This window comes from Hyaena hyaena, unplaced genomic scaffold (assembly GCF_003009895.1).
Source record: "Hyaena hyaena isolate Hyena2069 unplaced genomic scaffold, ASM300989v1 scaffold_229, whole genome shotgun sequence".
NCBI lineage: Eukaryota > Metazoa > Chordata > Mammalia > Carnivora > Hyaenidae > Hyaena > Hyaena hyaena.
This window is the reverse complement of record NW_024080861.1, coordinates 124,091-150,785: the sequence shown is the minus strand read 5'-3', so window position 1 is coordinate 150,785 and position 26,695 is coordinate 124,091. Positions and strand designations below refer to the sequence as shown.

The following is a 26,695-nucleotide window of genomic DNA, read 5'->3' as shown; positions in this document are numbered from 1 at the left end:
ATTTGTCATTAATTATCACATACTAGACACTCTTGTAACTGTTACTCAGACTTAGCAACCTTTATTCTGATAAACGAGCCAAGGATAATGCCATCCAATCAAAGGAGCTCAGTGCCTAATAAAAAGGACTAGAATGTTTCCCAATTTTGGAAGACTTATAACCAGTTATGATATGCCTAAGACAAACCACAGTTGTTCACTATGAGTTGAAAAGTAATCCAGGTCTGGCTAATTCTTGTCTCGAGGCTGATAAAGAATGAAACAATCTAAAGAGCACAAAGAATAGTAATGTAATTTCCCTGCAAATCTCAAGTACACAGTGCCACCTGCTGGGGAGAGCAAGGCCACCATTCACTACAAGGCTTTTGGTAAATACCGAATTACTTACCTGAGGCTGAAGCAAAGCAACCAGGGATGTGGGGAGACCAGATTGTGCTGTAAATGACACTTTCATGGCCTCTAAAGGTGCACAGAGACTTTCCAACAGTTGGATCCCACTACAAATAAATTAATAGATCAATTACTTAGACATAAATTCAAGTTTATGTTAATATATATACATGCATATAATATATACAGTACACTATATATATCTTTTTAAAATTTTTAATTAATGTTTATTTATTTTTTGAGACAGAGTGCAAGTGGGGGAGGGGCAGAGAGAGAAGGAAACACAGAATCTGAAGCAGGCTCCAGGCTCCCAGCTGTCAGCACAGAACCCCATGCAGGGCTCGAACCCACAGACTGCAAGATCATGACCTGAGCCAAAGTCAGATGTTTAACCGACTGAGCCACCCAGGCATTCCTCTATATATGTATTTATATGTGTCCATATAATATACATACATATTTCAAATATTTTTTTAAGTTTATTTCTTTTGAGAGAGAAAGAGTACACAGGGAAAGGACGAGGTGGGGAGAGAGAGAGAATCTCAAGCAGGCTCTGCACTGTCAATGCAGAGCTCAATGCAGGGCTTGAACTCATGAACCGTGAGATCAGACACTTAACTGACTGAGACACCCAGGCATCCCTCAAAGATTTTGTAAGGTCTATTTTTATATAAAGCAAAATGGTATTTAAGGGGCTAAAATAATTAGTGCTGAATTAACTGTTGTTAGTTTGCAGACAAAAAATTAAAAATGTTTAAATTCTAATAAATGCTTTACTATAGTTTTCTGAAAAGAAATTAGCTGTGTAATTGAAAAGATACAGAAGTATGTTCAAGAAAAGAAATACATTCAATGGAAACTTTGGGGAAGAGACTATTTGGTTTTAAACACAGTAATTCTGACATACCAGTTTGACAGTTTGATCCCATGAGCCAGACACCACAAGCTGTTCACCTCTGGTTTGGCTCCAATCAACACTATAGACCTAAAAACATTTTAAAGTGTCATTTAGAAAGCAAAAGGACATCAAGTTACATATTACATTTTATCACTTTAGAACAGTGATAGCCAGTTAGAACTAATTCACTTCATTGAAACATCAAAGAAAGTCCTACAAATCTCAACCATGGCGTCTGAGAAATGGAAAGGTCATTCTATTCCTCCAGACATATTCCTTATGATAAGATTCCGTTCTATTTTAATAGAATTCTACAGATGATTTCCAAACCTCCTTCACTAAAACAAATCATACGTATTTTTAACCTACCAACAAATCACTGTTTGCAGCACCCTGTAGAAATGTCAAAGCAGATTAGAAAGCTAGTCATCTACAAAAGCTTGCCAGGTCAGTGTTCATCAGAGAGCATTAAAATTCAATTAATATCGCTATCTGGCCTTTCTTAGAAAAAGCTTGTAGGAACCAGGTAATCCTTTCAGATCTCTTGGTAAACAGCTGTAGTTATCCAGTGCTGCTATTCTAATCTATGCCTTACTGCTCTCAGCGAACCATTTCAAATGAACCATTTGAAAATTTAGGGAAATATTTTTCATTCTGCCATTTTATATGACAGATTATATACAGATCACTACTGTAAGCTAAGTTCAACAACACTTGTGCATAAATATTCTTTATTAAAGTAGTCCTGACATACACCTGAGTACATATCACTAAAAGTGATCAGTCAGCAGATCCTTCTGAATCTTAAAAATTCTAGTTACCATATTTATGTAGGAAGCAAGAGTGTCTGTCTGCAGTTTGCTGCGGCTTAAGTATGGGTTACCCATTGTCTGCTGTTTTGTACTATGCCTAGCCATGTTGGCACCTTAGTTTAAGAAAACAAAATTGGTAAATACTGATCATGTCTTTGTTTAAAACTTCAATATTTTTCTCATCACAAATTTTTCTGCATTACTTTTGATTTTTAAAAATATTGCATTAAGATATTATTTGACTACTGAGTTTTTGGGGTCCTCCTTAATCATGTACCTAACATGAGTGCTTCACCCACCCCATCTTAGTCCCGCCTTGCTGCTGTCCATATTCATGAAGAAGAGAGAAAATCAGTTGGAACACTGAAGAAACCACAATCCAGCAACAGAGAGCTGCTCATAAAGAAGGGGCAGCAAAAACCAAAGAGCTGCTGTGGCCATCTGTTATTTATGGATGGAAAAAGACAGGCTTGGAAGCAGTCATTGCGAGCTAAAGAGTTTGCTTTTATCCTCTTGGCCAGGGCATGGCACATTTCTTCTGTAGAGTAATACATATATATTGGGCTTTATGGGCCATTTGGTCTGTCTTTCAGCCCAGGAGGGCACAAAAGTAGCCATAGCTGATACTTGATGAGTGGGCATAGCTGTGTTCCAATAAAACTTTATTTACAAATCAGACAGCAGGCTATGTTGGGTCCTGTCCCATGAGTAGTTTGCCAACTCCCACTCTAGGCTAATGTGAACAGTCAAAAATAACCACAACAGCATACTGTTATGTGCCAGATGTTGTCATAAGCATTTTACATATTTCATCTCATGTAATCTTCACTTCTATGTAGTAGATACTGTACCAAGACCCAGAAAGTATAAACAGACTCTTCAAATTCCTATACCTAGTAAGCTGCAGAGCTGAACTCAGAACCTCAGCAGCCTAGCTGCAGAGCTCTCCCTTAATCACTATGCTAGGCTGTCTCTACATCAAGCTACTTGAGGGCACTGTTAACTTGGAATGACCATGGGCTGCAATATTAGGGAAACAAAAGCCTGCCCTTACTAGTATCACCCTTCATGGGAGCCCAGATTGATTCCACTTTGTTTCCATGAATTATCCAAGAACTTAAAGTCTTTGTCCACTGTCCACTTAGTGAACTCCCACTCATCTGTCAAGACTTGGCTCCCTCATAGCCTTTATGGAAGAAGCCTCACCTTGATAAAACCCTCGATGAGTTAAACGCTTCCCTCCATGCACTTCAACAGCATCTTGTACCTACTTATAACTCAACATTTACCATATTTTACCATAATTTGTGTTAAATACCTAATAGATTCTGCAAGAGCCATCATGTGAGCAAAACTATCTTGTATGCCTATGCTTATTGCAATATAATAAGCACTCAACAAATGGGAGTTAATTTATCCAACTTAATTTACCTTCACTATCTGCATCACTGCTAAGCAGTAATGAAGAGCTGCTGTTTTCATTTCAGAGGATAACTGAACAAAGATAACTAAAAACTAAGATTAACATCTCAGACTCCACTGCCTCTACACATGTCCAATATGACATAGGATTTGAAATCTTATGACTTCTCAACTTTTAAAAATGCAAAAGCCCCCATGGGGGACCCCAGCCCTCGTGAGAACAGAAGATGGGAAGTAAAACAACCACGCTGATGGCAGTGTTGCTGCCAGCTGTCCTATCAGTCACACAACAAAGTAGGACTCTAGGACAAAACTAGGGACAGAGTGAGGTTGAAAGTGGGATGACAGAAAAATAAATAAAGGCAACTCAAGGGGCACCTAGATGGCTCAGGCAGTTGGGCGTCCAACTTTGGCTCAGGTCACGATCTTGCAGTTCATGGGTTTGAGCCCCACATTGGGCTCGGGGCTGACAGCTCAGAGCATGGAGCTTGCTTGGGATTCTGTGTCTCCCTCTCTCTCTGCCCTTCCCCCACTCACGCTCTCTCTCAAAAATAATAAATGTTTAAAAACTTTTTTAAAGACAACTCAAAAAATACTTTATTTGTTTGACTGTATTTAAAATATTAGGATATGGGAAAGTAACTAAAAAAACAAAACTAAACTAAAGTAACTAAAAAACAAAACAGAACTACAGGGGCACCTGGGTGACTCAGTTGCCTCGGTGTCCAACTTTGGCTGAGGTCATGAGATCAAGCCCCACACTGGGCTCTGTGCTGACAACGCAGATATGCTTAGGATTCTCTCTCTGTACTTCCTCTGCTCTCTCTCCCTCTCTCTCTCTGTTTCTCAAAATAAATAAATAAACATTAAAAAAAAAACTACAGACATAAGTACAAAATGGATGCTGGGATGAAAAATTCAGCTTGATACCCAGAAGAGAGTATCCAAGCAGGGCCCTGATATGTCAATAGCAAAAAAAAAAAAAAAAAAAAAAAAAATTAAAAATTAAAAAATTTTTAAAAATTAAAAAATTAAAAATAAAATACAATAAACTGTCAATAGCAGAAAGCAGAAGTGAAAACAGTGATCAGAGCGATCAGAACCTCCCCCCGCAAAGTCATACACGGGCATAGCACCCAAGGGATCAAGACTAGGGAACTACGGCAGGATAACACCAAGGTTTTGTGCCTAGGGACTGTCAGTGGTGGCGGCATTAACAAAATGGGAAGACTGGGGGAAAGAAGATAATGCATAATTTTAGACATACTGACTTTGAAGTGACAGCAAGATAGTCAAGTGGAAATGTCTAGTGGGAGCAGGGCTGGGGCATTAACCTCAGGCTCTGAAAAAAGTTTCCAGCCAGAGAGATGTGTAGGAGACAGTTGAAAAAGGATGAGTAGACTCCACTCTCCCAACTTCAAGTTACCTCACTAATCTATTCAACAAGTATTTCATAAGAACCTGCTCTATACAAGGCATAGGGGAAGAGGAGTACAATGTTAGACAAAACAGATAAAGCCCCAGTCCTCATGGGTCATATATTTTAGCAGAGGAAGACCAACTATAAATAAATAGTTTCGGAATGTGATTTTAAAGAAAAGCTACAGAGCAAAATAAAGCAAAGGAAGGAGACTAGAAAACAATGACAGCGATTAAGAGGGACCTGAGTGCAGTCAAGACAGAACGCTGCAGGTGTGAGAGGAAGGGCTCTAGTAGAAAAATAGGAAAAGACCCTGAAGTCGGAAACAAGCTCGTCACGTCTGAGGAACAGAAAGGTCAAATAATTAGAAGAGATAAGATCCCAAAGGACCATAGTTCCAAGTTTGTATATAACTTCTCTCAAGAGGCTACAGCCATCAACCCCTATGCTACCTACCACCTAGACTGTAGCATCCCTCCACTGCTCTTCCCATCCACCCTGGCTCACCTCCAGTCCGTTATCCACACTGCATCAAAACACAAATGTCATTCCCCCATAGAAAGCCCTTCAATAGTTTCACACTATGTGGCTCCTGCAACTTACCGTCTTCACTCAACATTGACATTTATCCATGCTGCTGCTTATTACCCAAAGGTCAAAATCATGCAAAACAATGAAGGATTTGGGGATGCATACATATGAAGTAAAACTAAAAAGCAAAGAAAACAGAAATAGAAATTCACAATTAGTGGTTACTTCTGGCAAGAAGGGAGGAAAGAAAAAAGGAGGGAGAAGGATAGAATCAGAAAAAAGTAGACAGAAGATAGCATCTGTAAGCAGGGGCTCCAACAGCATAGGTAATGTTTTATTTCTTAAGTTCCATGATGAATCAGCAAGCATTCATTACATGTGTTTACTTCTTACATAGATCTCATACACATGAAATATTTCATGGTAAATTTTTAAAACTCTTCAATGTCTTTCCACTGGTCTTAGCATTACAGCCAAAATGCTAACTGTTTCAGGCACACAGGCTCAGTCCCTCCCCTTCAAGGGGGCACTTCCCTTTGCTGCTAACCCTATTTCTCTGGACTTTCCACCTGAATAGTTAGTTTTTAATGTCTGTCTGTTTGTTTGTTTATTTTGAGAGAGAGATACAGCGAGCAGGGGAAGGGGGGACAGAGAGAGACAGAGAGCCAGAGAGACAGAGACAGAGAATTCCAAGTAGACTCCGTGCTGCCAGAGCAGAGCCAGATGTGGGACTCGAACTCTCTAACCTGTAAGATCCTGACCTGAGCCAAAATCGAGTCAGATGCTCCACTGACCGAGCCACCCAGGTGCCCCATCACCTGAATAGTTAAATCCTACTCTGCCTTCAGACTGAAGGATGCCCTCCTGGTCCCTTCCCCAGACAAGATCCTCTCCTCTCGTAGCACTCCATGCATTCACAGCACTTATCACATTATAAATTAGATAACCAGCAGCTTAAGCCTCCCTCCCTAGAGAGAACAAGGACCCCAGCACGGCGAGGACCATTCCCAACTCACTCATCTTCCCCACTAGGCTTCGCACAGTGCCCTGCAGACAGTAGGGTTAATCAAAGTTTCTGGAATGAATGAAGGGACAGAGAAAGAAATCTGAACTAAGAGCACACCTCACATCAGTCTAGCCTTCCAACCTTTCCCTCTTCCCAATTCCCCTGTCCACTCCCACTCAAACAATGGACATGGCTTAATGGTCAAATTAAGTATAAAAAAGAAGAGAGCTATGCAGTTGTGCCTTTAAAAGCAGGGTCCTCTAAAGGCCTATCTTAAGTAATTACTCTTGGCAGTGATGAAGAAAATTAATTGAGAAACTGCAAAAAGAAAAAAACCCAAACACTGAACAGTGTTTTGTGTGCTTTATAAAATCTGAACCTCATGAAAACCACAGTTTGAGAGGACACATTTTATTACTGAAATCAATTCCCAAAGAGCTCGCTTTTAATCTACCGTATAGTGTTGCCCTTTTTAAGTTCGTCTATTTAATTAAAAATCATCAAATAAAAAGTATGTCCAGAATGTTCATACTCATCTGTATCAATACAAAGGAAAGGGACATTGACTTTTAATTACTGAGCGATTAGAAAAGGCTACCTATTTTTTTCGATGTGAAACAATTTTTTTTAATTTATCATTATAGAAACATTAAAATGCACATAAAAGGAAAAATATCATAATAAATCCCCAGGTATCCATCACATACTTTCCATAATTATCAACATTTTGCTACCCTGTTTCATCTGTCCTGTTACTGACTGACTGGCTGCTGGAGTATTTTAACATCAGACCACTTCACTCATAAATACTTAAGCAGATAAGAATGTGTTTCTTTTTTATATAAGCAGAAGGCCATTTTCACACCTAACAAGATGAACAACGGTTCCTTAATATCATCCAAAACTCAGTCCACATTCTTACTTCCCTGATTGTCTCAAAAATGTCTTTTTATAGCTGGTTTATTTGAATCACAAACCAAACAAAATTCATGTTTTACACTTAGTTGTTATGCCTCCTAGATCTAATCTAGGAAAGTTCTCCTTTCCCATCTTGCTTTCCCCGCCCATCCTTCCCATGACATTATAGTTGTTGAAGAAATAAAGTTAATGAAAAGAACTAGAGGCAGAGCAACAAGAATGCCCTAAACCCAGTAGAAGAAGAGAAATTGTAAAAATCAGAGCAGAAATAAACAACATAGAGACCAAAGAAATAATTGAACAGATCAATGAAACCAAGAGTTGGTTTTTTGAAAAAATAAACAAAATTGACAAACCTCTAGCCAGGCTTCTCAAAAAGAAAAGAGAGAGCACCCAAATAAACAAAATCATGAATGAAAATGGAATTATTACAACCAACCCCTCAGAAATACAGGCAATTATCAGGGAATACTATGAAAAACTATATGCCAACAAATTGGACAACTTAGAAGAAATGGACAAATTCCTAAACGCACACCCACTACCAAAATTCACACTGGAAGAGGTAGGAAATCTGAACAGACCCATAACTAGTGAGGAAATCGAATCAGTGATCAAAAATCTCCCAACAAATAAGAGCCCAGGACCAGATGGCTTCCCCGGGGAATTCTACCAGACGTTTAAAACAGAATTAATACCCATTCTTCTCAAGCTATTCCAAAAAATAGAAAGTGAAGGAAAACTCCCGGATTCATTTTATGAAGCCAGCATCACTCTGATTCCCAAGCCAGACAGAGACCCAGCAAAAAAAGAGAACTACAGGCCAATATCCTTGATGAATACGGATGCAAAAATTCTCAACAAGATACTTGCAAGTCGAATTCAACAGCACATAAAAAGAATTATCCACCAAGATCAAGTGGGATTCATTCCTGGGTTACAGCGCTGGTTCAACATTCGCAAATCAATCAATGTGATACATCACATCAACAAAAGAAAAGATAAAAACCATATGATCCTGTCGATAGATGCAGAAAAAGCATTTGACAAAATACAGCATCCCTTCTTAATAAAGACTCTAGAGGGGCGCCTGGGTGGCTTAGTCGGTTAAGCGTCCGACTTTCGCTTAGGTCATGATCTCGCGGTTTGTGGGTTCGAGCCCCGCGTCGGGCTCTATGCTGACTGCCAGCTCAGAGCCTGGTGCCTGTTTCAGAGTCTGTGACTCCCTCTCTCTCTGACCCTCCCCTGCTCACGCTCTTTCTCTCTATCCTAGAAATAAATAAAAATATTAAAAAAAAAAAAGACTCTAGAGAAAGTTGGGATAGAAGGAACTTACTTAAACATCATAAAAGCCATCTATGAGAAGCCTTCAGCTAATACCATCCTCAATGGGGAAAAACTGAGAGCTTTCCCCCTGAGATCAGGAACACGACAGGGATGTCCACTCTCACCACTGCTGTTTAACATAGTGCTGGAAGTCCTAGCATCAGCCATCAGACAACAAAAGGAAATCAAAGGCATCAGAATTGGCAAAGAGGAATTCAAACTATCACTTTTTGCAGACGACATGATACTCTACATAGAAAACCCGACAGGCTCCACCAGAAGCCTACTGGGACTGATCCAAGAATTTAGCCAAGTTGCAGGGTACAAAATCAACGTACAGAAATCGGTTGCATTTCTATACACCAACAATGAAGCAACAGAAAGAGAAATCAAGAAGCTGATCCCATTCACAATTGCACAAAAAAACATAAAATACCTAGGAATAAACCTAACCAAGGATACAAAAGATCTGTATGATGAAAACTACAGAAAACTTATGAAGGAAATTGAAGAAGACACAAATAAATGGAAAAACATCCCATGCTCATGGATAGGAAGAATAAATATAGTTAAGATGTCATTACTACCCAAAGCTATCTACACATTCAACGCAATTCCAATCAAAATTGCACCAGCATACTTCTCAAAGTTAGAGCAAACTATCCTCAAATTTGTACGGAACCACAAAAGACCCCGAATAGCCAAAGTAATACTGAAAAATAAAGCCAAAACGGGAGGTATCACCATCCCAGACTTTAACCTCTACTACAAAGCTGTCATCATCAAGACAGTATGGTATTGGCACAAAAACAGACACATAGACCAATGGAACAGAATTGAGAACTCAGAAGTGGACCCAAAAGTATACAGCCAACTGATATTTGACAAAGCAGGAAAGAGTATCCAATGGAAAAAAGACAGCCTCTTTAACAGATGGTGTTGGGAGAACTGGACAGCAACATGCAGAAGAATGAAACTAGATCAATTTCTCACACCACACACAAAAATAAACTCAAAATGGATAAAGGACCTGAATGTGAGACAGGAAACCATCAAAACCCTAGAGGAGAAAGCAGGAAACAACCTCTTTGACCTCCACCGCAGCAATCTCTTACTTGACACATCCCCCAAAGCAAAGGAATCAAGAGCAAAAATAAATGAATGGGACCTCATCAAGATTAAAAGCTTCTGCACGGCAAAGGAAACAACCCACAAAACTAATAGGCAACCAACGGAATGGGAAAAGATAGTTGCAAACGACATATCAGATAAAGGGTTGATACCCAGAATCTATAAGGAACTCACCAAACTCCACACCCAAAAAACAAACAACCCAGTAAAGAAATGGGCAGAAGATATGAACAGACACTTCTCCAAAGAGGACATCCAGATGGCCAACAAACATATGAAACGATGCTCAGCATCCCTACTCATCAGCGAAATACAAATCAAAACGACACTGAGATACCACCTCACACCAGTCAGAGTGGCTAAAATGAGCAAATCAGAGAACTCTAGATGCTGGCGAGGATGTGGAGAAATGGGCACCCTCCTACACTGTTGGTGGGAATGTAAACTGGTACAGACCCTCTGGAAAACAGTGTGGAGGTTCCTCAAAAAACTAACAACAGAACTCCCCTATGACCCAGCAATAGCACTGCTAGGAATTTACCCAAGGGATACAGAAATGCTGAGGCATAGGAGCACATGTACCCCAATGTTCATAGCAGCACTCTCAACAATAGCTAAAACATGGAAAGAGCCTAAGTGTCCATCAACGGATGAATGGATCAAGAAGATGTGGTTTATCTATACCATGGAATACTACATGGCAATGAGAAAAAATGAAATCTGGCCATGTGTAGCAGCATGGATCGACCTTGAGGATGTTTTGCTGAGTGAAATAAGTCAGGCAGAGAAGGACAAATATCATATGTTTGCACATATAGGAGGATTAGGAGGAACTTAACAGAGGACCAAGGGGGAGAAGAAGGTGGGAAATGGTGGGGGAAAGGGGGAGAGGCAAACCATGAGAGACTCTTGAATGCTGACAAAAACTGAGAACTGATGGATGTAGGGGGAGGGGGGATGGGCATGGAGGAGGGCACTTGTTGAGATGAGCACTGGGTGTTATGTGGAAACTAACTTGACAATAAACTATTTGTAAAAAAAAAAAAAAGAAAGAAAGTTAATGGTCCTATAGAATCATCTACATTCTGGATTTGGCTAATTGTTTCTCCTGGTGTTAACATTTTCCTCTACTCCTTCCATTTCCTTTAAGTTAGAAGTTAGGTCTAGAGGTTTGATTAAATTCAGTTCAATCTTTTTTTAGGCTTCCTCTTGTATTAATTAGCAATATTCATTCATAATTGTATTAATTGTATTCCTCTTGTATTAATTAGCAAAATTAATATTGTATTAATTACAATATGAATATTGTATTAATATTGCAATAATTGCTGATTGGTCCACTTTTAGTGATCTCAAAGTTGTTCAAAAGATGTATAAATATTTCATTACAGGCTACTAAATGGTGACTTCCTAATTGTGCTATTCCTTCTGCATTTAATAGTCAGAATTCTGTGATGAGAAATTTTCCACATCAACCGTTCAATTACCCCACAATAAAATTCATATAGGAAAGGCAGGATAAATGCCTTGATTCTTAATATATACTTAATTTTCAGAATGAGTCTGTTGTCCTAGTAATCTTCAGTGATGACCAGTTGTTGTTTTCTCATGTTTACAACTCCATGTAATGGGTAGAAATATACATATTGGTGCATATCTCTGTATGTGTCTAGTGTTCCAATTCATTGCTGTCATTCTTTTCAATGTTGAAATTGTCCACCATTGGCCAATGAGAGCCTCTTCAGGTTATCTCTTCTAAACATGTGATGTGATCCCAGCGGCCTTTCACAGTCTTCTGACACAAGAAGATGTCTTGGGTTCATCTTGTATGTTTCCTGCCTGTCCTTGAATTGACTATTTCTCCAAAGATCCCCAGTTCCTTTTAGTGACAAATGGTATTTAGAGGCAATAATCTGGGTACCAGCGATGTCACTGAGACTGAGTTGTCAATGCTTCTTGGTCTTTAGAGTCCAAAGAACCATACATAGGTACTTTTTTAAACAGAGAAAAATAAAGCATGAGTCTGTACAGATATTTCTCATTCAATTTTAGGATTAAATGTCTCTAACTTTATTCTCATATTACTTTTACATAAAAAAATTTTTGGCTTCAAATAACATAAAAACTAGTATTCTTTAACCTGTAATATGATATGAGAGTTTCAAAATAACAATACTTATCTCTCTGAAGGCTGTTTAAAACTTTCTTGCAATTTTTTTTGTTTATCAGACATCTCATTAGGCATGGACAATCACAATACTGTATTTTTAAAGTCACATTGAAATAATTATTTTCAATACCTGGTTATAATGCCAATTTGACACATCACTAGATTAATGTGTTTCTGCTTGTTTTCAATTTTTAGCAGTTTTTTTAAATTAAATTGTGATTTTTAATTTTGTAAAATATCTCAACTGTTCCAAGGTCAAAACAGTAATATAAATTATATTTGGAAAAATTGTCCATCCTTGCCCCCCACCTCCCCTGATTTCTTCCCCACCCTCTTTAAAGGTAACCATTTTTATTAGCTTTTGGATTATCTTTCCATTGTTTCTTTTTGAAATATATGCAGATAAATATATATTATATATATGAAATTCCTCCCTTTCTCACATTACATTTATATAAAATGTAAATTCTACACATATTTAAACAGCTCTGCCAATAATTCCGTAGGATAACTTCATAGGACATCCGATTATAGCTAAACTTAAAAAAATTTCTAGTTTCACATGATTTAAAATTATCAAATAAGATTGCATCATTCTCCTACGTAAGTTTCCTACTAGATCTAAAGTAGGAGATATGGGTTCTAATTTCTAGGTATGATTCACTCACCAACCTGCTTTAGAGACAGGCACGGTGCTTGAGACCCACAATGAGTATATGACAGAGAGACTACATATATAGTAGCAGTATTCGTGCATGAAAGTCATTCTTGACCCAAAAATATTCCATTGCAGTTTCCATCTATTTAAAACATCACTTTCTCTTCTTTAAAAAAAAAGTTTTAAAGCTTTGAGGTTACCACTTCACAAGATAAGTCAAATGGTGCACTTTATTACATATTTTTTAAAATCTACATCTTGAATCTACAACCCTCAAAACACTAGACAATAGGGGCGCCTGGGTGGCTTAGTCGGTTAAGCGTCCGACTTTCGCTTAGGTCATGATTTCGCGGTTCATGGGTTCGAGCCCCGCGTCGGGCTCTGTGCTGACTGCCAGCTCAGAGCCTGGAGCCTGTTTCAGTCTGTGACTCCCTCTCTCTCTGACCCTCCCCTGCTCACGCTGTCTCTCTCTCTCTCTCTCCTAGAAATAAATAAAACATTAAAAAAAAAAACACTAGACAATATACATAATAAGGTCATTAGAACTGAATGCCTATTAAGTTAAAGCAGTGGCTTCCAAACATTGCTGTACACTGGAATCATCTGGGAATGTAAATAATCCTGATTGATGCTTGGCTCCAACTGGACATTGTGACTTGAGCATGATTTTTAAAAGGTCCCTGGGTGATTCTAATATGTGGCAAAGTTTGAAAACCACTGAGTTAAGACAAGTACTTTCTATATTTTTCATTTCAAATAGTAAAATGTAGTACCTAAATTATTGTCTAGTCATACCTAGCATCTGGAAAAGTTGGATTAAGTGGAAAATGGTTGATACTTACACATCTGTGTATGTTCTGTTTTCTGCCTACAATGTGTGGCTCCAAATCTATACAATTAATCCATCTCTCTCCTGAATATTCAAAGCATAAATTCCAATCCCCAACCAGGCATTAAAGGCCCATCAGGATATGGCCCTTACCCACCTTCCCTGCCTCCTCTCCCACCATTCCAACACGTACTCTGTGCTCTAGTCACAGCAAAGGACTGGTGACTGCCTGAACATGTCATGCTCCTTCACAGATCTGCACCTGTGCAGACTCTCTTTTCTACTACAACTGACCTCTTCCTTTTGGGCCGCCAGTGAATTCCTGCTAACTGTTCAAGACTCGGCTCAAATGGCATCTCTTTTGTGACAGTCCTTGCTTCCTCTTCTGTACCTTCTAGACACTTCTTTTCAACATGATCACATTGTATTAAATAGTTTGCTTGCATGTCCCAGAACGACTACCTGTGATTAGCACTTGAGTCTTAATTCGTATTTGCAACTTCAATGACTAGCATATGCCTAGCACAAAACATGTGCTACCAGAATGGACAGATCCAATTTAAATACAATTTAAAACTTTAAAATACTAAACAAAGTAAAAAAAAAAAGAAAGAAAAAGAAAAGTGAATGCTTTCAAACATAAGGATTGAAAAATGATGAAGGAATTACATCCTAATCATAGTAAAATCTGACAAGACTCACTGACACATAACTGTAAATCATTTTTCGCCATAATCACAATTCTATGAGGGGGAAGGGATGTTTTAAATTTATTCTAATTTTATTTATTTTTTTAATGTTGATTTATTCTTGAGAGATAAAGAGACCACCAGCAGAGGGGTGGGGCAGAGAGAGAGGGAGACAGAATCTGAAGCAGGCTTCAGGCTTCAAGCTGCCAGCACAGAGCCCGAGATGGGGCTTGAACCCACAAATCAGATCATGACCTGAGCCAAAGTTGGGCACTCAACTGACTGAGCCACTCAGGCACCTCAAATTTATTCTAAATTTTAATAAAAATCTTATTGCAGTAACCTAATCCAGAACAAATGTCTGAGCATGACTAAATCCAAACAAGGAAATATATCAAGTTCAATTGTGTCCCAGAAGAAAAGAAGGAATGGAGGGAGGGAAAGAAAAAGGAAAGAAAGATAGATCTATTTAGCTGGCCAGTCTGCTGTGTAATTTTAAACGTAAGTGCAACTTCTAAAGGGAACAAACTGGTATTAAATGCATGATACACTGTCATTCTGCATTAATATTTTCTTTTTTTTTTTTTTTTTTTTTTTACAAATAGTTTATTGTCAAATTAGTTTCTACATAACACTCAGTGCTCATCCCCAAAGTGCCCTCCTTCATGCCCATCCCCCCCTCCCCCCCACATCCATCAGTCCTCAGTTTTTGTCAGCATTCAAGAGTCTCTCATGGTTTGCCTCTCCCCCTTTCCCCCACCATTTCCGCCCTTCTTCTCCCCCTTGGTCCTCCGTCAAGTTCCTCCTAATCCTCCTATACGTGCAAACATATGGTATTTGTCCTTCTCTGCCTGACTTATTTCGCTCAGCATAACACCCTCAAGGTCCATCCATGTTGCTACACATGGCCAGATTTCATTGTTTCTCATTGCCATGTAGTATTCCATGGTATAGATAAACCACATCTTCTTGATCCATTCATCTGTTGATGGACACTTAGGCTCTTTCCATGTTTTAGCTATTGTGGAGAGTGCTGCTATGAACATTGGGGTACATGTGCTCCTATGCCTCAGCATTTCTGTATCCCTTGGGTAAATTCCTAGCAGTGCTATTGCTGGGTCATAAGGGAGTTCTATTGTTAGTTTCCTGAGGAACCTCCACACTGTTTTCCAGAGGGGCTGTACCAGTTTACATTCCCACCAACAGTGCAGGAGGGTGCCCGTTTCTCCACATCCTCGCCAGCATCTAGAGTTCTCTGATTTGCTCATTTTAGCCACTCTGACTGGCGTGAGGTGGTATCTCAGTGTGGTTTTGATTTGTATTTCCCTGATCTGCATTAATATTTTCTATGGGCACCCATTATTATAAACTTTTCAGCTTCTAGCATTATCACAAGAGTAAATCACTGATTTTTTTTTTTTTAAATGTTTTTATTTTTATTTTTAGGGGAGAGAGAGACAGCGTGAGCTGGGGAGGGTCAGAGAGAGAGGGAGTCACAGGCTGAAACAGGCTCCAGGCTCTGAGCTGGCAGTCAGCACAGAGCCCGACGCGGGGCTCGAACCCACGAACTGCGAGATCATGACCCAAGCGAAAGTCGGACGCTTAACCGACTAAGCCACCCAGGCGCCCCTCACTGATTTTTTTTTTTAAAGTAAGCAAGGTCTTAACCACATGGTACATCATCACTACAAAATGTATAGCGAAACACATTTTCTCCACAATGAATTATGAAGTTGCATACTTAGTTCAAAGATAAGTTTTCATAACCAAGAACTTTAAGTGGGTCATATCTTTCTCTACAAAAAATTCAGCAAATTGATAAGCTTATTATTTGACAATGAAGACAAACGTTAACTATTTTTTAAAAAGTGTAACGAGCACATTGGGAACTAGATGTTGATGTAAACATCCAATTGAGTCTACGTGGCCTTGAAAGTCACTCCTAACCCAATGTTAACAGCACCATGCTGTACGTTGTGAAGCAGAGAAACAATATTCTCAGTTGCTCTCTATTCTCCATGCTGGATCTTTTTACATTTTCTTGCTCTTCCACTCCTATTATATAGTCAGCAGCAGGTTAAACCAAAGTCAAAAGACATAATGGCCTCGGCAAACACCTGTTAAACAATGGAGAGAAGAACTGAATCCTTGTTTTGATGCTAAGTTTAGAAGCAATGCACACAGTTAATGTCCATGTTTTTCCTTCTTTTCATTTCACCAAGTCCTTCATTTCTTGGGCCTAAAATTATTAGGTGTTGGATTCCTCCTTTTCACTTCAGCACATCCTCATCTGATTATCTGAAAATTGAGTGTTGGACATTTCTCATTTATCAAGTGGTGAAATGGGTAAGTGAAGGATTCCTAACTTGTTCCGTGTCTTTCTAACCCTAACATAAGACCAAATAATAATAATGGCTCATATTTATTTAGTGCTGGCTGGCTCTGTTCTAAACACTTACAACAACGCTATGACACAGACTACTATTATCCTTAGTTTGCAAATAAAGAAACTAAGTTTTAGGAGAAGTAAGTAACTTGCCCAAAGTCACAGAGCTGATAAGTTACATACCTAGAATTCAGTCAAGGTTGATTGAAACCAGGCTACTTACTCAATCCTTAGTCTATACTTTTACCCATGGAAGGAAAGGACATATTGTTTGTTATTCTTGAACATGCCGGTGGGGAATAAAAAAGAAAATCAGCTATGATCATTCACATACTAATTTATTTGATAAATATTCATTAGTTCCTCCAAACTTTCTTGTTTGACCTTAAGTCCTTTAAAGTGTTTCTGAATATTTGGTATAAGAGACATGCTTTGAATATATGCTGTACTTCTCTTCAATGAAAAATGCCAAATATTTGGTATTATAGTACTGAGTTTTAAGTTGATCACCATAAATTCTTTCGCTGAACAATCTCACATAGGATGGCCTTTATGAGAACCCTATGCTTCTCTATACATCACCCTCCTTGGCACAGTTTGATTTTTACTAATGACTGTGAGAAAGACAAGAAGTATGTTGTAGCAGATAGTGATGGTTGGCTCTCTAAGAGCCAATCCCCCTTTCTACTTTGCTCACAGAACCCTAATTTTATCCTTTGGGGGGAAAGCTCTGTCCTTTCCACATCTAAGGGCTGAATTTTATTGAGATGAAGGCAGGACTGGTGGCTTCCTTCCCTCATAAGCAACATAATTAGAACTGGGCATATGATGTTCCTCTACCTATGGACATATGAAGAGGTGTCTGCCCTGGAGCTCTGAGGAAGCTTTTCCCCAAAAGAAGTTGCAAGCCAGGGACATTCACTTTTTTCTTTGCCCTTTGACCTTGAAAGGTGGTAAGATGATATTTGGAACTATAAACAGTACAAGAAGAAAAGAATACCCACTGAGGATAACAGAGTGAAAAGGCAAGGAGAACTTGGGTATTTGATGGCACTGTCAAGCTCTGAATAACGAAGCCAGGACCCATTCCACTTCCATATACTTAGTTAGGTGAGATAATAAACTCTGGTTATTGAATCTACTTTTAGTTGTATTTTCTATTACACTCACAACCAGGGCATTTTAACTGATACGAGTGCTATCAAAAATTGCATTTGGAAGGAAATTAAGGAAGGACAATCTAGAATAACAATCTGAAAGAGAACACTCACAAAGATGTCTTCAGCTCAAAAAACCCAGTTACATAATTATAGAATGATATAAACCTGGTTTATTAGCAATTCAAGTAACAGAGATTGAGGTGGTTTACAACTGGACTCAAGTAATCCAACACTATGATATGGCTGAGGAAAATGTACAGCCAGCCGTGTCAGGTAATGTCATTAGAACCAGAGGCTTGAGATATGGTGGCAAGGTCTTATAAAGCTCAGCACTGATTATCACATTTCTGGAATAAATAATATATGCAACACCAAAAGTGATGATGAAAAAGAGGAATATGCAAAGGAATTTACCGGGAGGGTAAAAGATACAGAGATTATGTAATCTGAAGACAGGCTGAAGGAATTACAGATGCATAGTCCGGAAGTGCAAAGACCAGAAGAGGGGTCATGGTGATTATTTTCAAGAGTCCTCCTGTAAAATGGGGACTGAGTCTCATCACTTCAGAGAAAGGCATTAGAAACAACAATTGGTTGATAGAAGGTATATTTGGGCTTAAGACAGCAATATTCTAACTATTAGAGAAGTCTAAAAGTCAAGTAAGTTATCTCATGAGACAGTGAAATCCACTTTCACTGAGATGGAATAAAAGCTGAGTGACCATCATCAGAAACGTTCTACAAAAGTATTTTCCCAGAAAGTAGTACACATACGACTGGTTGTACAAGAGATGATTTTAATGGGTACATATATTTTATTTTATTCATTACAGATTTATTTTAACATACATTGAAAACTAATAAATGCACAAACTGCTAGGCATCAATCTCATGGCTTCCTAAATATAACTTAGGATACAAGTTTTAGGATAAGTAAAATAACAATGTAAGAGTCATTTAAAAATATACTAAATCAATATATACCATTTAACATAACTAGATATATTATTTTATGACCCGCTTGGTTAGAGCCCTAGAATGTAGGAGATAAATAATACAGGCAACTAAAGATTTAAGAAAAAGATAAAACCTTTTGAGAGAAAAAATATTAAAGAAAAAAACTAAGTTAATTATAAGTGGTATTAAAAAATAAAAAATCGTGAAGGTACCACAAAAATGTCCAAATTTTGGACTTGCCACTCTGTGGGGATTCTTGTACTGAACATCCTGAAACTAAAGCTCCTCCATTACCAAAGATGTCATCAGTGATTCTATGAAAACATGATCATTTATAACTACAATTATTCAAAGAGGCTTCACAATACAATGGACAAACTAAAATTTTCTATTATTTTCAGCCACAATCTTTGAAATATTGATTTTCAGTAGGTCTAGCTATAAAATGATTTATGGAATCTTCACACAACTAATCTTTTTATCACAAAAGACTAATATTCTTGCATCTAATTAGCATTCATTGCAGGCCTTCTATAGACCAGGTACAGTGGTAGACACAAATCTGAAAGTAAATGTGCAAGTTTTCATTTGAAAGGTCTACTGCTATCTTTTTTTTTTTTTTTTGTAATGTTTATTTTTGAAAGAGAGAGACAGAGCATGAGCAGGGGAGGAGAAGAGAGAGAGGGAGACACGGAATCCGAAGCAGCCTCCAGGCTCTGAGCTAGCTGTCAGCACAGAGCCCGATGTGGGGCTCGAACCCACGAACCGTGAGATCATGACCTGAGCTGCAGTCAGACACTTAACCGACAGAGCCACCCAGGCGCCCGAGATCTACTGCTATCTCGAGGAAAATTTTGAAATATTTTAGGCAAAACACCACAAGGGAATGTCTTTTCCATCACATTCATTAAGCATATATATGTATTTTCATATGACTGAAAATCAAACTATTTTCTTTCTTTTATTTATTTTTAATTAATTTATTTATTTACATTCAAGTTAGTTAACATACATTGTAGAACTGGTTTCAGGATCAGAACCCAGTGATTCATCACCTCACACCTGTTAGAATGGCTACAATTAACAACTCAGGAAGTGACAGATGCTGGTGAGGATACAGAGAAAGGGGAACCTTTTTTGCACTGTCGGTGGGAATGCAAACTGGTGCAGCCACTCTGGAAAACAGGATGGAGGTTCCTCAAAAAATTAAAAATAGAACTACCCTAAGATCCACCAACTGCACTACTAGATATTTATCCAAAGGATACGAAAACCCAACTATTTCCTGTGCTACCCATATGCATATACACAGAACCTAGACATATGAACCGACTTAGATTTAAAATTTCTTCAGTAAGCCCTGTCTCATAATCTGTTCTTGATGCTCTTGCTCCAATATGTTCTGAAAATCTTAGGAACCTTCCTACAGCCCTAAAGGCAATCTTGTGATGCCTTTGTGAAAAGCCTGCCTACTTCCGCCTTAAGGCAGTGTAGGGCACACATACCCTACAGCCAGGAAGAAAGAGATGGGGTCTCTCCGGAGGAAATGGCGCCACAGCAAACCTACTACTGGAGGCGTTTTACTGACTAATGAGAAGCTTGACCTTTACTTCCTTCTTAGCTCCTTAGGCCAAGATGTACTTAATGTCTGAATAATCAAATAACAAATGACATCTAACACATGCAAGAAATACTAAAGCTTAAATTTCTTGTCCCCCCTGTTGCCATCCCCAAATGGATTCCATTTAAAACAAAACCCATCAGCCCAGAACGACCGCCTACCTACCTCCTGAGTGTGCTCCTTGTAGACCTGTAGTGGCCCCGTGGCTGTGGCAGTGTCCCAGAGCTGCAGCGACCCATCGCCACTGCAGGTGACCAGGATGTGCTCATTGTTCTCACTCCAGGTCACGTCAAACAAACCATCGTTCCAGTCAAAGCTACACCAGGAAACGTAAAATAGAAAGTCTAGTTGCACAGCCCGCTGGACATAAACTAGCAACCATAATTTTACAGTTTTTCTTCAAGTTTATCACATACTTTAACACCCATTGTCTCACACGGTCTTCACAACTATGCAAGAGAAATAGAGCAAGAACTTGTCAGACGCAGAAACGAGTTCAGAGACGTGAAAGGAACATCCCAGTTCATAAAGCCAGAGAACTGTGAAGCTAGATTAAAATTCGCTCTCCCATCTAGAAATTCGGCACTATTGATGAGGGCACACCGCCATACCCGAGTGCTCACTATTTTGCGGGGTTTTTTGTGATTCATAGGAGGGCACAGCAAGTACTTCACAATACTAATTTAGACCAATAATTCCAACTTCCCTCATAAAACTTTCCCCTGTGAGCAGGCCGTTATCTCATGACAGAATTTCCTTTCCTTTCTCCGACATTGACCGACCCAGATGCGGGGGTTAATGAGTCCAACAGTCAAAACAGTCACAGAAACAAGAAATGGAAAGCAATGCTAGATAACTCACAAAACGGATAATTAGCTCCTGAATGGGTGAAACCAAACTATATCACACAGTTACTAACTAGTTTACTTTTTTATGCTTTAAGTTTTCTACTTAATAAATGGAGTAAGGGACAAGCGCTTTAGAAGAAAAACGACATAATCACAGCTTACTGGCAAAAATAAGTTCTATATAGGCAAATGCTGACGTTTCTTTTCTACCACAAACTTAAAAATGAAAAAATATTTTACTGCTCAAAACGATTCAAAATCTAATTAAGCCTTTAATAGCAAAAGAGAATAATGCATGTAAGTTTAATCATTAGAGCCACCTTACCTTCTAAAAAGTCTAAGCCCAGATTCATTTTGATCCAAGATTAGAAGGGTTCCACAGCCTAAGGAGGGGAAAAAAAAAAAATCAAAGTCATGCTTTTGAACTTGCCAGAGGAACAGCTAAGTTCAAGGAGGGGGGAGGAGGTTGTTGAGGATTGAGTACCTCATTTTACTATCACAAATTTCTCCCTAAAGTTATTGAGACCATGTATACAAAATGCCAGGACTGTGCTCTCCATTTGTCTTTTCTATATTGCATCTCAACCATGAAATATTAAACTTAACCTCACCTATGCTTGGGATCCAGACACAGCCCTAACAGAGGGGAGAGATATTTGAATTCATATTCTCTGGCCAGACGGGGTGCCAGACACATAAACCTCCCAAACAGGTGGCTTCATCTCTATTTCCAGGTAAGAAACCTCTGGCTTACAGACTCCAGATGCTCTGCGCCTTCTACATCACACTGACTTGCCAATAAACCTGAAATACATTCAGCATGGGATTTTAAAACAAAATACCTGGTGGAATTTACCACATACTAGCTGGTAAAGTGCTGAGTAGGGCAGTTATCTTTCCAAAATGAATTATTTTACTAAGGGACAAGTGTATTTTGAAAGATGTGTTCGTTATATAGACTGGGGGAGGAAAAACACTCAATTTAAACAGAACTGATTAAAACAAAATACCAACTCCTTGTAAGTTTTTACACAGGATTTAATTTAAAATATCAAACTCGTGAGTTTCAACCTAACTGGTGGGTATCATACCAATGCAAGCAATTAAAAGCCAAGTGGTGAAAACATACTACTTCTCACCTTCTGAGTTTTAGAAATCACATAATTTTTTTCAGCTGTAGGGCCAAACAAACACGATCAAAAGCTGACATTAGGCAATGAATTCTTTCACAGAGCTTCTGTGCATAAATAACAGATAAGCTATAAACTAAAAGAACAAAGTTTAAGAATGGAACCCCGCTTTCCAGTCTAGTCCTTGAAGAGAGACCGTGAGGTTGGGGTGCCTGGGTGACTCAGTTGGTTAAGCGTCCCACGTAGCTCAGATCATGATCTCCCGTTTTGTGCCCCACATGGGGCTCTGCACTGACAGCACAGAACTGGCTTCGGATCCTCAGTCTCCCTCTCTCTCTCTGCCCCTCCCCTGTTCAGGCGTGCTCTCTCTCGCGAAAATAAACGTTAAAAAAGAGAGAGAACTTGAACCTCCAACAACTACTTGCAAACATATGTATTCCTCCTGAGACAGCAAAATGTAGGGGCAGAACTCGATCAATTTCATGATGGCAATTGTGGGGAGTCTCCAAGCGTCCGCTCAAGGCCGTCCTTCTTACGACCCACAGCCCCAAAGCAGACTGTGAGGAAGGTGGACCCATTAGCAGACGGTCCCCTTACAAGTGCAGGCGGTCCCATCGGACTGGCCTGAGGGGTCACACCCGCTGAGCCCGTTCTCAGCAGATGCTGTGTGCCTAGGGGTTGGGGTGCGGGGGTCAGGTGGAGGAGGTGCGCGAAGGAATAAGGATACGGGCCAGCAGGGGCCTCCCGTATGCTACCGCGACGTGACTGAAAACGATCATAGACTCTCTGCAGACCCACTCCCCGCGCGGGACAAAGGAGGAAGCCAGAACTCGCGCGCTCCTCGGCTCCCCCTGGTGTACATCTGTGGCACTGTCTACTGTCGGAAGTGCTTTCCCACCGCAGGATGAAGCTGGGGTTCGGCTGGCCCCCGCCCCCGCCCCGGCGGCGCTGCGCGGCCTCACCCGCGATGCCGTAGTGCTGCGCGGCGGCGCAGGCCAGCCGGCCCGGCAGGTACGGGGAGAACTCGGCCGCGTAGCCGTGGCGGCCCGGCACCCGCAGCGTCCGCACCGCTCCGCCGCGCGCCCCGCTCATCCCGCCCGCCGCTTCTGCGCCTCGCCGCCCTGGCGCCGCCACAGCCGTTTCGGATCAGATGCGCACGGTCCCGCCTCGCCAAATTAGAAGACGAGGCGGAAGTGAGGAGTCCTGGTGCCCTGAATGCTAGGTTTCGATTGGTCCGGAAAGGAAAGGGTTCTGACTCCGACGGAGTCCATCTTTCTTTTGGGCAAAACAAAGTGATTTGCGCCACCTATCCTGAATTAGATATAACAAGGCAGTAATTCTAGGGTTAGGTGACAACTTTTGTTTTTGCATACCCGCCTTCCCCGCGGGTTTTTTTGGTTTTTTTTTGGGGGGGGGGGGTATTCATTCGTTGTGCTTTTGGAAGACTGGCATCAGGAAGTACTTTTGATGATTATAAAATGAGACAAGTTGCAACGACTCAAACCAAGCAGCGAGGCAAAAAGGCAAAATTGAGTGCTGTGTTGCCTAAGGTAACTTGAAGCAATTAAATCAGGTAGGGGTGAAGCTTAAGGAAAAAAGACATCATAAGCAATTAACTTTTAAAAAATTCTCACTGTGTATATTGTATATTCGCAGTCTACTGCATACACTAGTGTTCCGATGTGGGGCTAATTAAGAAAAATTAAATCTCATCCATTCATTTAAAACTTTACCAAGCATGCACTATGCAGAAGGTAACTATATATAATTTATTTGTAAAATATTACTTTTGAGAGTGAAAGAGACTGCAGTTAATAACGAAGCCAGGTAAACCAGCACAAATCTTGTCATACGGTCAGCTTAACTGTGCAAGTACAATTTTAGGCACGTGGATTTCAAAAGCAATGAGATGTAGTCCATGCCCTCAAAAGATTAGTGTAATAAGCTTGTCAACAACTAAGTCTAATCAAAATTCTGCAGGTGCTATTTGAAATAAATACAGGTATTTTAAAAAGGAAGTTGTCAGTGCTGGAGGATTGGAAGAATGGAAGGAAAGCTTCAGAAAGAAGGTAATGTTTGTGGCGAGTAAATGATGAGGTTTTATTTAAATAGCAAAGGAGGTGGAGGTCATTGTAGGGTCAGGAATAACATGAGCGACCCAAGAGACAAGAAAAAGCATGATCCGTAGGAGGTTGTAGCTGTCAGGACTCAGCCTGACCAGATACAAGGGAATGGTGAGGACTAGAGGAGGGACTAGAGTGTCCTATGGGGTTGGATCATGAAGAGTCTCAGGTGCCATACCAGTGGAATTGGATTTCTACTGTAATTTAAACAATGGGGAACCATCAGAGTTTTCCAGTGTGATAAATTAAATGACCAAATTTTTATTCTAAAAGATCTTCTGTATCAAAAACGTTTCTGGGTAAATTTTCAGAGCATTATAAGGGGCGCCTGGGTGGCCCAGTCAGTTAAGTGTCTGACAGCGGGTGAGGTCATGATCTCAGAGTTTGGTTCATGAGTTCAAGCCCCACGTGGAGCTCTGTGATGACAGCTCCTGTCATCACAGAGCCTGGAGTCTGCTTTGGATTCTGTGTCTCCCTCTCTCCTTGACCCTCCTCTGCTTGCACTCTTTCTCTCTCTCAAAAATAAATAAACATTAAAAAAGGAACATGGGCGTGGCCTCGGTGGCTCAGGAAGTTGAGCATTGGACTCTTCATTTCGGCTCAGGTTGTGATCTCAGTCAGGGTTGTGAGATCAAGCCCCATATTGGGCTGAACGCTGAGCGTGGAGCCTGCTTGGGATTCTCTCTCTCCCTTTCTCTCTGCCCCTCTCCCATGTGTTCACTTGGACACTCTCTCTTGCTCTGTCTCTCTCTCAATATGAATAAACATTTTTAAAAAATCCTGACTTCTGGTTTCTGTTTTTACGTGTAAGGAGCTTAGAAGTTACTACTCTGTCCTAAAAAGCTGAAAATTAACTATTCTTCTTGGACCTTTAAGAGAGGGGAAACACACATAGCAAACCTCTGCCCTCCAGACTGGAGAGACAGACAGATGAATACAGGGAGACAGGGCTTATCAGAGCCAAGCCTTAGTAGTGGAGACTCCCACAGGAACCAGCGCCTAGGTAGGAATTCGTGAATTGGGACTCATAAATTATCGGAGGCACCGTGTGGTGAAATCTGAGAGTTAAAAACCCCAGGGGGACCTAGTCATAGAGAGAGACCCAGCATATTGTGAGCGTTACCTCCATGAGGCCAACTGGGTTCTCACATTACATATCAGGGAAAAATCATCTCGTGCTTCTGACAGGTAGAGGGTAAAGGAACCATTTTCGAAACATGCAAGATCACTCTGTTCTTCATATGGCCTGACCTCAGAGAAAACTAGTTAACCAGAGCCTAAGTGTCCTGAAGGAAGGGAAGTAGCTAATTCCAGCCCATTCTAGACATCCTGTCCTCCTCAAGGGAGAAAAATACCGAGGAACGCTGGGGAAGTTCACACACAAGTTCACACTAGGCTCACTAAGATTGAGACCTAATCATAGGAATGCAGAATGCTTCCCCTGTCTCCACACCTCACCACCACATTACTAATGGCCTATTCATAGCAGACCTTAAGTATGTGGTTCAATCCATTTTGACAAGTGCATTTATCTGTGGAACTGATACCCCTATCAACATACAGAAAACATATCGATCCTTCCAGAAAAATTCTGTGCTCCTTCCTAGTCACACTCATCCCTATCCCTGTCCCCCATCAACCACTGGTTTGATTTTTTGTCTGTTAAGAACTGCCTGAAATTCCAGGACTAGAAATGTATTCCTTGTGGGTTTTTAATTGATTACTTGGAATATTAATTTCTTAAATGTAAGTAGGTCACACAACAAAGAACACTGTACTTTCCCTAGGGTTTTGTAAAACGAGAGATTTCGACTCCATCAATCATTTCTAGCTAGGAGGCCTTATAGATGATAACAGGGTGAGATGAAGAATTCTAAGTATTTCAAAAGCCAAACTGGAACTGCACATTTATATTTCTAACTTTGTTTTTAGCTGGAAATTATACGGATGCAAAGTGCTTATGCTTGTTCTCTGGTGTTGATATCAACTTCTAATTGCTTATGAGATCATAAAATTTCTGGGGCACATGAAGGAAAAAAAATTAAAAAGGCTTATGGCTTTTAAATGGGTTGATCTTTAAGATTCTGCAACAGGAGTTTACCAAACCCAAGACGAATTGCAAGGCATAGAGTTGCTGGCTGTCATACACACATTATTGGGATCATTGAAAACATATGAATGGTTGATTAGATAAAATTATTGCATCAATTAAAGTGTCTCAAATTTCTTTTTAATTTTTCTTATGTCTTTATTTTATTTTCAGAGACAGA

At 39.9% G+C, this 26,695-nt stretch overlaps 1 protein-coding gene across 1 annotated transcript in view; it reads right to left on the bottom strand.

The window, feature by feature from the left end:
- The window catches only part of PEX7 (peroxisomal biogenesis factor 7), an 84,940-nt gene extending 61,463 nt beyond the window's left edge, over positions 1-23,477 (bottom strand). The window contains exons 1-5 of the mRNA XM_039243562.1: positions 23,265-23,477; positions 21,498-21,555; positions 20,490-20,640; positions 1,298-1,375; positions 389-497 (exon numbers count right to left, since the gene is read on the bottom strand). Coding sequence (XP_039099493.1) covers positions 389-497; positions 1,298-1,375; positions 20,490-20,640; positions 21,498-21,555; positions 23,265-23,394 — 526 coding nt within the window. The 5' untranslated portion in view covers positions 23,395-23,477. The remainder of the gene's footprint in view (positions 1-388; positions 498-1,297; positions 1,376-20,489; positions 20,641-21,497; positions 21,556-23,264) is intronic.
- Positions 23,478-26,695: the final 3,218 nt, after the last annotated feature.